Genomic DNA, 10,500 nt, shown 5'->3' with positions numbered 1-10,500 from the left:
ACTGATCCTAGGATAATTCACAGTCTATCACCCTTACTTAAAAGATCATGATTGACTATGAATCTTACCCTACGGTCAAATCGCCGATGCCGACACCTAACATCAAAATCCAATTCAATTTTCGAGCAAAAATATCATTTCCGTTTTGTATTTCCATTTTGATTATCACATTGTGTGGGTAAATATAAATCCAGACGCTACGCATCACATCAACTCAAAGTTATTGGCGGTATAAAATTGCCGTCGACAATTGACTTGAATTTATCAGCAACTTCGGCTGTAGTTTCATTGACCTTCTTAATTGTCCTGGAAGCGGTCTGCAATGTAACCTGTGATTGAACCAGTAACTGGTCCGTGGCAATCAATTTCTTGGATGTACCCGAAACTGTTGACTGAATAAGCGCATTCAAGCTGTTCCAGAGTGAGAGATTTCGTTCGCCTAAATTTTTAAAGGAAAGTAAATCAATTTCTCCATTAATTCAGTGGCTCGGCGGCCTGTCATTACATAGTTTCTTGTGTAAAAGAGATTCTTCAACGCTTCGGATACGAATAGGCGATGAGAGTGGTGAGTGGTTCGGTTTAAATCGCGCGCCCATGTGATTCACAGATGGCAGATTGGAAAAGGATGCGATTTCTACAAGTAAACATAAAGCAATTGTTGTCACCGGAAGTCCAAGACTATAAGCTCACGTACCTTCATCCGATTCGGGAGCTTCACCATCTACGATTGTCACTTTGTAGTTTGTGTTGCTCTGAAAGTTGAAGTGGTAAATGTTCAAAATTCTAGCCCTAGTCGAAATCTCGTTATTTATATTCACTCCACCTCATCATCATCTGATTCAGCAGCCTCACCCTGCACAACAAAACTTTCGGGAGTTACCATTATGTCAAAATAAGATTTAAAAATTCTAAACAGAACTCTGAATTCGATAGATAAACTGTTTTTAATGTGACGTCTCGTTTGGTGCGTTCAGTTTCATCTCCTCACTTTTTATTTTTATTTTGAATGTGCATCCATCCAGTGAAGATGACAGTGTGAAGATAAATCGTTTCTCGCGGACGAGATTTTGACATTTCAAGAGACAAAGACATGTCAGAGACATCCATCCATCCAGAGACATGGTAAACTGTCGTCGCCACTCGCAAATTTTCATTTGAATAATTTATAGCCTCCAATAAGCTATTGTCAAGTATATAGCCACTATAGTCACTAGCTGAAAATTTTGACAGATAGCCCATACATTTTGTGTCAAAATTTCATTTCACCGGCTGGTACACAGTTGGTGAAAAACGGTAAAAAAAACAGCAAAATTCTCATTTGGTGTTGACTATATTAGTTGCAATAGAAAGACCAGACAATCACATAAACTCGATGGTAGCTTAAAAATTTTACGGGGTTCAGCGGAAATAATTTTAGTTGAAAAGTCTGTGTATCTCGCTAAAGTAAAACAGTGTTAAAGAGTTTTCATGGCATCATTAGTTGCAGGTGGTTAGCATCACAATGCAACCAAAACATTATCTAAAATTAAAGAAAAAAAATTGCTAATTCAAACATGATTGTGTTTTAATTCGTTGTGAAATAGCGTAATTAAGAGATAATATCTCTCGAATCATTTGTCTGTACTTTGTCGTCGTAAACGTAAGTGTACCTTGCGTGACGCCAGTTTCCAATTGCTAACTTGACGATTTTTGACCACATTTTCCTACAAAAAATCTTATTTACTTACCTAACAGCTATATTGGACGCTCTTTGGGTATTGCGCCGTCCTCCACATCTAATCTGATGGTAGAAAATTTGAAGTGGTTTTTTTTTACATTGGCTTTGACAAAGCACTTTAGTGGTCCAAACATTAAAATAGAAAATAGTTGGAGACTAGTAAAAACACAGTATAGAGTGTTATGATGAAAGAGAACGAGTATTTTGACAAGTACCCCAAGGCAAGTTATAATAAACTGGTCTTCGGTCCTCTCGCTCTCAACGTACCACGTTGAAAGAGAAGTAAACAAGGTAAATATAGTGAGGAGGTAATGCCATATATAACCGAATCAGATGTGCGGTGGCACGAAAGTTCGATCCAAACGCCATCTAATTCCTTCGTTGAAAGCAAAAAATGGAATAGAAAGTCGGGCCATCTGTTGTGAGATAGTGAAAATATTTTTGTGAAATACAAGAAAATCGTAGTTAACCATTTAAAAAAAAGATGTCACTGGCATCGAACTTATGTGCTAGACCGCGCGTCTGAATGGTATTACCTCCTCACTATATTTACCTTGGAAGTAAATACTTTGACAAGTACCCCAAGGCAAGTTATAATGAACTGGTCTTCGGTCCTCTCGCTCTCAACGTACCACGTTTTTATTGTGTTAGTATGCATACGAATTATTAGGACAGAGTACCGAACATGTCATGCAAGTACTTGCGTCACACTTCTTTCTCCAAGTTTTTTCCGTTATTGTTTTCAACCCCATTTGACTATTGTTGTCTAAAGTCTGCAAATCATTTTACTTGCAAACCTGTAACTGACCATCAAAAAAATCAGTAAACAAGAAATTCAACTTGTTTGAACAAAAATGAGAATTTTGATTCGTTTCTCGTCTTTGATTTTACTGCTTGCATTCACATTTTCTTATTTTCAACCAACAATTGAAAGGACAGCGTTCCGGTATGGGGTAAATTTTACCGCAAGAACGTCCAACATTTTTCCATTATTCTAATTCTCTTAATTTGAAATCAGAAAAATTTTAGTTTTTTCGAACGGTTCCATTGTCGAATATATTCGTCCAATAAAGTTTCGAATGTCTCGTGCCCCGTCAAATACATAGATCGAAATAATCTCAAAGGACATTTAGCGATGGATTTCCGGAAACCAATTAGTGCAGCTTGGATCCATGTCGCAATTTACTACAAATATTTCACTTACCAAAAAATCGGAACGGAATACTGGGACGATCTATGTGCATGGGCAGCTGGAGGAAAATATTCCTTTTTTCTGGATTACATGAAACCGATAATTTTAAAATATTCCAATTTTAATCATTCGTGTCCGTATATGGGACTTGTTTTTGGAAAAGCGGATAACATTTCTGCCCAAGCATTTGTATTTCCTCAAATAGTACCAGCTGGAAGGTATAAGTTAGACGGTAACATAACCGAAGGTGATCGCAAAACTGCGTTGGTCGGTTTTACATTATATGGAAGCATTTCGGATCATCGAATCGAAGTGGTTTAAGGAAAGGATACAATTTTCTGAATAAAAAAGTATGTGTAGGGTGCGTCATTTAAAACATTCGTCAGGTGATGTCATCGTATCTTACAAATATAAAGTTTAATGTTTGTTTGTTGGTTTGTTTGTCTATTTATAGGAGTGATTATATGGGACGCTTGATTTTTTAAACGTGGGAATATTTTTGACGCGTGATATTACTTTTTGGTAAATATATAATATGCAACCAATTAAGGTCAACTTTTTTTATTTATGTTCTTGTCAAAATTTACCGAGGTTTCATCGACTTTAAGTATTTCTTCAAAGGCCATATTTTCCGACTCCCTGAGAGTTCTCGATTCAAGCCTTCCAATCCCAGTCATAAATGTTCTACTTCCCATGTGGAAGCGACATCGGTACTAAGAAACGAACTCACTTCGTTCGGACTACAATCTGCGAAATTGCCTAAAATATACCGTCCACAACAGATACGTTATCACGCCCGCTTACTAACGCAAGTCCACTAACAAAAATGTTTAAAAAAAAATATTGGGGACAGCGGGGAGCATATTTACAGCAACTTTTTGACTTCTCCCCCTTAACTCCAACGACCCCCAAACTAAGACATCTGCAATCCATACGAGTTCAACGAGCTATCACACGTTACTGCAGCTTCAAAATTGGGCGAGATATTGAACTTCGAAATATTGATGTTTGTATGAAAATAAGCAAAATTTCGTTTTTTCAGATAACTGAAATCGCCTACGTGAGTTAGTTACTTAGTTATTTACTTAGTTCCTATGGAAAACTCCGAAACGTTTCTATAGATTTTCCGGAAATTTTGGTTGTAGGATAATAATGGCCCAAAAATAAGAATGGAATTTTCAAAAGTTGGCACTTCCTAACTTCCATCGGATTTTTTGATGGATTTGGGTTACTTTCGACATGAGTGAGTGAGGTGTTCCAAGGTTGGTTCCTAAATTTTAGGATGACATATGATTCCTCTGGCACTTCCCAACTTCCATCGGATTTTTCAATGGATTTGGGTTATTTTCGAGATGTTCCTAAATTTTGGGATGAGAGATGATTCCTCTGGCACTTCCTAACTTCCATCAGTTTTTTCGATAGATCTGGGTTGTTTTCGATATAAGTGAGGTGTTCCGAGGTTGGTTCCTAAATTTTGGTATGACAGATGATTCCTCTGGCACTACTTAACTTCCATCGGTTTATTTGATGGATTTTGGTTATTTTCGACATGAGTGAGGTGTTCCAAGGTTGGTTCCTAAATTTTAAGATGACATATGATTCCTCTGACACTTCCTCACTTCCATGGGATTTTTTGCCGGATTTGGGCTATTTTGGACATTAGTGAGGTGTTCCAAGGCTGGTTGCTAAATTTTGGGATGACAGATGATTCCCTGGCACTACCTAACTTCCATCGGTTTTTTGATGGTTTTGGGTTATTTTTTGTTCCAAAGTTGTTTACTAAATTTTGGGATGACAGATAATCATGACAGATGGATTTGGGGTTTTTTCCATATAAGTGAGGTGTTCCTACATTGGTTTCTAGATCTTGGGATTCAAACTGATTTCTCTAGAATTTTTTAATTTCCGTAAGGTTTTTTGATGTTGTCGAAATGACATACTTACAAAAGTGGTGATATCAGTCAAAAAACCCTTAAAGGGCAAATGTGACGCAAGTCCTTTATCTTACCTACAAAATAACTGATATCGTTGAGGGTGACGCATTTTGCGCCGTACGCAAAAGTTTTACCAACAAAAAATTGTCCCAAAAAATTTGTGAATGAAAATTTTCCGAAGAGAAATTTGCGTCACCAGTGGCAGATGTTGAGGAAACTATTGTTAGGAAAATGGTTAAAAAATGTACTGAAAGAATTGAAACGTAAGAAAACCGAATCATCTTTCGGAAAATTTTCATTCACAAAGTTTTGGGGCCAACTTTTTGTTGATAAAATTTTTGCGTACGGCGCACAATGCGTCACCCTCAACGATATCAGTTATTTTGTAAGTAAGATAGAGGACTTGCGTCACATTTACACTTTAAGGGTTTTTTGAGTAATAGTTAATAATATAACCGAGTAAGGAAAATTGGGTCGTGTGCTGAAAAAATCTCATTACAATACGTGTAACACATCATGCTTTGTGCCAACTGAGAATTGAAATAGACAAGAGCACAAAATAACTATTCTTGTCACTAATGTTATTCCACCTATTAAGTTTGTATAGAATGGATGGAATCGAAATCACCTCACCTTTAGCTGCAACTTTACGCAAACGATATTAAATTGGTGTGTATACAATATAAAGGCCAACCAGAGTCGCTGAAATCAAAGTAGTGTTAAGGAGCTTTCAAATGGCATCATTAGTTATGCAGGTGGTTAGCATTCCCTGCAACCAAGATATTATCCAAAATTGAAAAAAAAATTGCTGATTCAAAAATGATTGTGTTTTGATGCATTATGTGAAATAGCGTAATTAAGAGATAATATCTGTCGGAACCATTTGTATGTACTTTGTCGTAATCGTAAGTGTACCTTGCGTGACACCAGTTCCCAATATGAGTGAAAAAGTATATTGCGAACTTAAAAATTTTCGACCATCATTCCCCAAACAAATCTTATTTGCTTACTTAACAGCCATTTTTGGACGCTCTTTGGGTTTTGTGCCATCAACCACATCGAATCTGATGGTCGAAAATTGATTCGAGTTTTTTTTAGATTGGCTTTGACATCACCTAGACACAACAATAAACTTTACAGCAACAAAATTTATACGCAAGTACTTGCGTCACACTTTTTTTCTAAGTTTTTTTCCGTTTTTGTTTTCAACCCCATTTGACTGTATTGTTGTCTAAAGTCTGCAAATCATTTTACTTGCAAACCTGTAACTGACTATCACGATCATCACAATATTAAGAAATCAAGAAATTCAACTTGTTTGTACAAAAATGAGAATTTTGATTCGTTTCTCGTCTTTGATTTTACTGTTTGCATTGACATTTTCGTATTTTGTACCAACAATTGAAAGGACAGCGTTCCGGTACGGGGTAAATTTTGCATCAAGATCGTCTATAATTTCATTACTGTCTCGCTGGGAATTTTTTTATTGAGGCGTGTGGGAAGGTTGTATTTCGAGCTAAATGAGAGGAATGTATCGCACACGTCGAAACAAAAAATCTCCCAGCGATACAGTACTGTGCTTTGCTGTCTTATGGTCAGAAAACGCGAAAAACTGGTTTATATTTACACGGTAATGACGCATTTTCCGGCCTCAAGACACAAACAATTATTCTTATTTCAATTCTCGTAATTTAAAATTAGAAAAATTTTTGCTTTTTCGAACGGATCAATTGTCGAATATATTCGTCCAAAGTTTCGAATGTCTCGTGCCCAGTCAAATACATAGATCGAAATAATCTCAAAGGACATTTAGCGATGGATTTCCGGAAACCAATAAGTGAAGCTTGGATCCATGTAGTAATTTACTACAAATACTTTACTTACCAAAAAATCGCAACGGAATATTGGGACGATCTATGTGCATGGGTAGCTGGAGGCAAATACTCCTTTTTTCTGGATTTTTTGAGACCGATATTCAACAAATATTCCAATTTTAATCATTCGTGTCCGTATACGGGACTTGTATATGGAAAAGCGGATAACATTTCTGCCCAAGCCTTTGCATTTCCGCAAATAGTACCAGCTGGAAGATATAAGTTAGACGCTAACATAACCGAAGGGAATCGCAAAACAGCGTTGGTCGGTTTTACATTGTATGGAAGCATTTCGGACCATCGAATCGAAGTGGTTTAAGGTCATTCATAAGGTGAGGTCATCGATCAGATCCTATAATATAACGTTTTATATGTGTTGTGGGTTTGTCTCTTTATAGGAGCCCAGACGAAAAGCCCTGCAGACTTGAAACTGACAGCGATTTCTTTTTAAACATTTTTCGACGCTTGATTTTTTTAAATCGTCATATTACGTCTTGGGCAAATACATAAGTAACAACCATGGCAGAATAAAATAAACCACGCAGGGGCGGTTCTTTTTCTAAATGTCAAATAAGGAACCTAATAAACTGTATAAAAATGAACTCAAATGACAACTGACATAAATTGAATAAAATTGAATTTGCAAAAAATAAGGCGGCTAGATTATTCAGGTCGCTAGTCAAATAAACAACCATTTTAGATCGACTTTTTTCATTTTTAACCTTTATCAAAGTTCACCGAGGTTTCATCGATTTTGATTATTCACGCTGCAAGTCCGCTAAATATTCAAAATTTAAAGTGTCTAGCTCAAACCGAACGCAGCGTCGTATATTCTTTGTTATTCACGATATTCTCATATCAGAGTCCGGCTGAAAATTTTCCAAAGGCCATAATTTCCGACGTGTATCTTCAAATTTTTCGGAACTAATATCAGCCCTATGGTATGGTGGAAGCACGGGATTTCCAAATTATATAAATACTAAAAGTAATGCTAACCCTCAGCGGATCAGAGAAATCCCGGATCTCAACTTTCAGGTGAATTCATTTTTAAAATGTTGCCATCATCAAATTTTCCTGTGCCTAATGGTGTTGGACCCAAGGATCTGAAAGAACAGGTTAAGACACTTACGAACAATGAAAGTGTTGACATTCATTGCTTATACAAATTTTGACAATTTAGACACGTTTTGTTAAGCACACTCATCACACACTCATCATAGATTGTTTGAAAAGAAAATAGTTCATTTTTACCAAGTTGACATTTCAAACAATCTGTAATGAGTGTGTTTAACAAATCCTGTGTAAGTTGTAAAAATTTGTGCTTCACCGCCTTCGTGATCAACTCAGAAGGTCTTAACCTGTTCTTTCAGAACCTTGGTTGGACCTATTAAGCTTGTATGGAATCGAATTGAACTCACTACTAGCTGCAACTTGACGTAAACGAATTCAATATATGTGCAACACAACAAAACTAAATTCACCTGAATATCCATGCGTAACTGCTCATTTGCATTACCTTCAGTGTTTACATACTTTGGGGTTTTCAGAGGATAAAGTGTACCAAAGCATGTGTGTCAACTTGTAAAAATGAAGAAATCAACATCCAGTGTGACCAGGCGCGACTCGCTTGACGGACGAATAATGCAAAAAAACAAATCCCTTAATCTATAAATGAAGTTCATTTTATGAACAAAATCCATATTCTATGGCAGGGAAATTTTTGAATTTTTACCGCCATAGAAATTCACTGCATCAGAATGATGCGATGTGACCATATGATTTTGCGATGATTTTTTTTGTCTTTTGTAAAATGAAATGTCATTGTCTCGATATTTTTCCACTGATGCTTTTATGTGTGTGACGAGTCAAAACAAAAGCGATTTTGATTTTGATTAGCCAGACAGAGAGATATTAATTGAAAACAAGTTAATTTGTTTGACACGAGATTTGAGATTTTATTTAGTTACTGAAATTACATTCGTTTAAATACATCATCATGGTAAGAGAAATGTGAAACAAACGGGGAGTATAAATGGAAATTATCAAAACTCACTCAAATTCAATATCTGATTTCTCAGTTTCAATTCAGTGGCTTTAACATGTTTCCGGATATTTCACGTCCATTCAACAATTCGTACAAATGCTACTCCGTTTCGATGTTCCCGGGAAATGATCGTCAAGATGTGGAAAAGGGCGGAAAAAGTGAGTCGAGAAAATTCATTGATTGATCTTCCAACATCTTACGCCAACGAAAATAATTCAATTTTCAGTCATCATGCCACCATCCGCATTGGATCAATTGACCAGATTAAACATTGAGTACCCGATGCTGTTCAAACTGACGAACAATAAAAAGAGTCGAACTACACACGCTGGCGTCTTAGAGTTCGTGGCTGATGAGGGGAAAATTTATATTCCGTACTGGGTGAGTGATCTTTTCCCAGATTCTTTTATTTTTGATTTAAATATCCCTTCGTTTGGGGGTAGTTTCGTTACCTATATCCCAACCAACATTGTTGTGGAACTTAAAACCTTACGTATTCAGATCCTCTCTCTCCTCTGCACAGAAAATATTTAAAGTTATCAAGCTCTATTGATGGCAGGGTGAGGATCTGCTTCGGTCAGAGTTTGTTTTATAGATATTTGCCAAGAAGATGGGTTCCGACTGTTCATGGAAACAGGCATGGTCAAGGGCATGGTTCTTAAACAGTCGCATTAGCCCAAAGTGATTGAACTCCATTTAAAACCTCTGCGACAAGTGTTGTCTGGCGGAATTTAGTTCGTTCTGAACTTGATTCAATGGTTCTGACGGACTGCTCAATCAGTTCATCGATCAGTTCATTCTTAGATGTAGTTGTAATGGAGGTGTATTCCTCCACATTAATCGCAATTTAATTTTTCCGTTTGTCTAATTCACAGATGATGCATAATTTGGTGTTGGAAGAGGGCGACATAATTCAAATCGAAAGTGTTTCATTGCCAGTCGCTACGTTCTCGAAATTTCAACCACAGAGCCCAGACTTTTTGGACATTACCAATCCGAAGGCTGTGCTGGAAAATGCTCTACGAAATTTCGCTTGTCTCACCACCGGCGACCTGATCGCTATCAAATACAATTCGAAAATCTACGAACTGTGTGTTCTGGAGACGAAGCCAGGAAATGCTGTCAGCATCATCGAATGCGATATGAATGTAAGAGAGAACTGAAACAGATGGCAGTGAGGCAAAAAGGATAAATAATCAAATTTGAAATTTTAGGTTGAATTTGCCGCCCCAGTCGGCTATCAAGAGCCACAACGACAACCAAAACCAGAAGATCTCACCGAAGATGACCCAATGCATCACATGGACACACAGAACTTCTTTCCGTTCTCTGGCGAAGGAAATCGCTTGGACGGCAAGAAGAAGAAAATCGAAAAATCCGATGCCAACCATGCTGTGAAGGTAAATTACGAAAAATCTCCCCAATTTTGATTGCATTGAAAATTGAAATTATCCGTAGAATTATGTCCGAGGCATTCCCGATTACGATCATCCGCGATTCGGTGTCCTGCGTTTCGATCGTAGCATAAAGGCGATTAGCGACAAACCAGAACCGAAAGCTGAACCGGAAAATAATAACGGTGACGATTTTCAAGCATTTCAAGGGCCTGGATTCTCACTACGGAAAGGTAGAAAGTGAAATTTCGACCGTGAAGATTTTTCTTGTTTTTGCTTTGAATTTGAATTGAAGAATGCAAAGGTTTGCGTCAGCCGCTGAGGAAAATAAATTTATGTACGAAA

The 10,500-nt window shown here is 37.1% G+C and overlaps 2 protein-coding genes across 2 annotated transcripts; one reads left to right on the top strand and one right to left on the bottom strand.

The window, feature by feature from the left end:
• Positions 1-118: 118 nt before the first annotated feature.
• LOC119084286 (biogenesis of lysosome-related organelles complex 1 subunit 3) lies at positions 119-1,024 on the bottom strand. The gene is made up of 4 exons (XM_037194212.1): positions 824-1,024; positions 695-752; positions 506-634; positions 119-439 (listed from the first exon to the last, which is right to left on the bottom strand). Exons 1-4 carry the CDS (start codon positions 881-883, stop codon positions 210-212), a joined length of 477 nt encoding a protein of 158 aa, XP_037050107.1. The 5' UTR covers positions 884-1,024; the 3' UTR covers positions 119-209.
• Positions 1,025-8,522: 7,498 nt separating this feature from the next.
• LOC119084281 (ubiquitin fusion degradation protein 1 homolog) lies at positions 8,523-10,500 on the top strand. Its single transcript, XM_037194206.1, has 6 exons — positions 8,523-8,716; positions 8,796-8,919; positions 8,988-9,142; positions 9,637-9,909; positions 9,976-10,161; positions 10,220-10,500. Exons 1-6 carry the CDS (start codon positions 8,714-8,716, stop codon positions 10,397-10,399), a joined length of 921 nt encoding a protein of 306 aa, XP_037050101.1. The 5' UTR covers positions 8,523-8,713; the 3' UTR covers positions 10,400-10,500.

This window comes from Bradysia coprophila, unplaced genomic scaffold (assembly GCF_014529535.1).
Source record: "Bradysia coprophila strain Holo2 unplaced genomic scaffold, BU_Bcop_v1 contig_732, whole genome shotgun sequence".
Taxonomy (NCBI): Eukaryota; Metazoa; Arthropoda; class Insecta; order Diptera; family Sciaridae; genus Bradysia; species Bradysia coprophila.
This window is presented reverse-complemented; position numbering and strand designations above follow the sequence as displayed.

Bases quoted from the DNA above. Each gene is read 5' to 3' on its own strand.
- LOC119084281 (XM_037194206.1), top strand. The intron at 8,920-8,987 runs GTGAGTCGAGAA...TTCAATTTTCAG, and splicing joins TGTGGAAAAGGGCGGAAAAA to TCATCATGCCACCATCCGCA. The intron at 10,162-10,219 runs GTAAATTACGAA...AATTATCCGTAG, and splicing joins ATGCCAACCATGCTGTGAAG to AATTATGTCCGAGGCATTCC.
- LOC119084286 (XM_037194212.1), bottom strand. From the start codon at position 883: ATGGTAACTCCCGAAAGTTTTGTTGTGCAGGGTGAGGCTGCTGAATCA. The intron at 753-823 runs GTGGAGTGAATA...TTCAACTTTCAG, and splicing joins CTGAATCAGATGATGATGAG to AGCAACACAAACTACAAAGT. The intron at 635-694 runs GTACGTGAGCTT...GTTTACTTGTAG, and splicing joins AGCTCCCGAATCGGATGAAG to AAATCGCATCCTTTTCCAAT.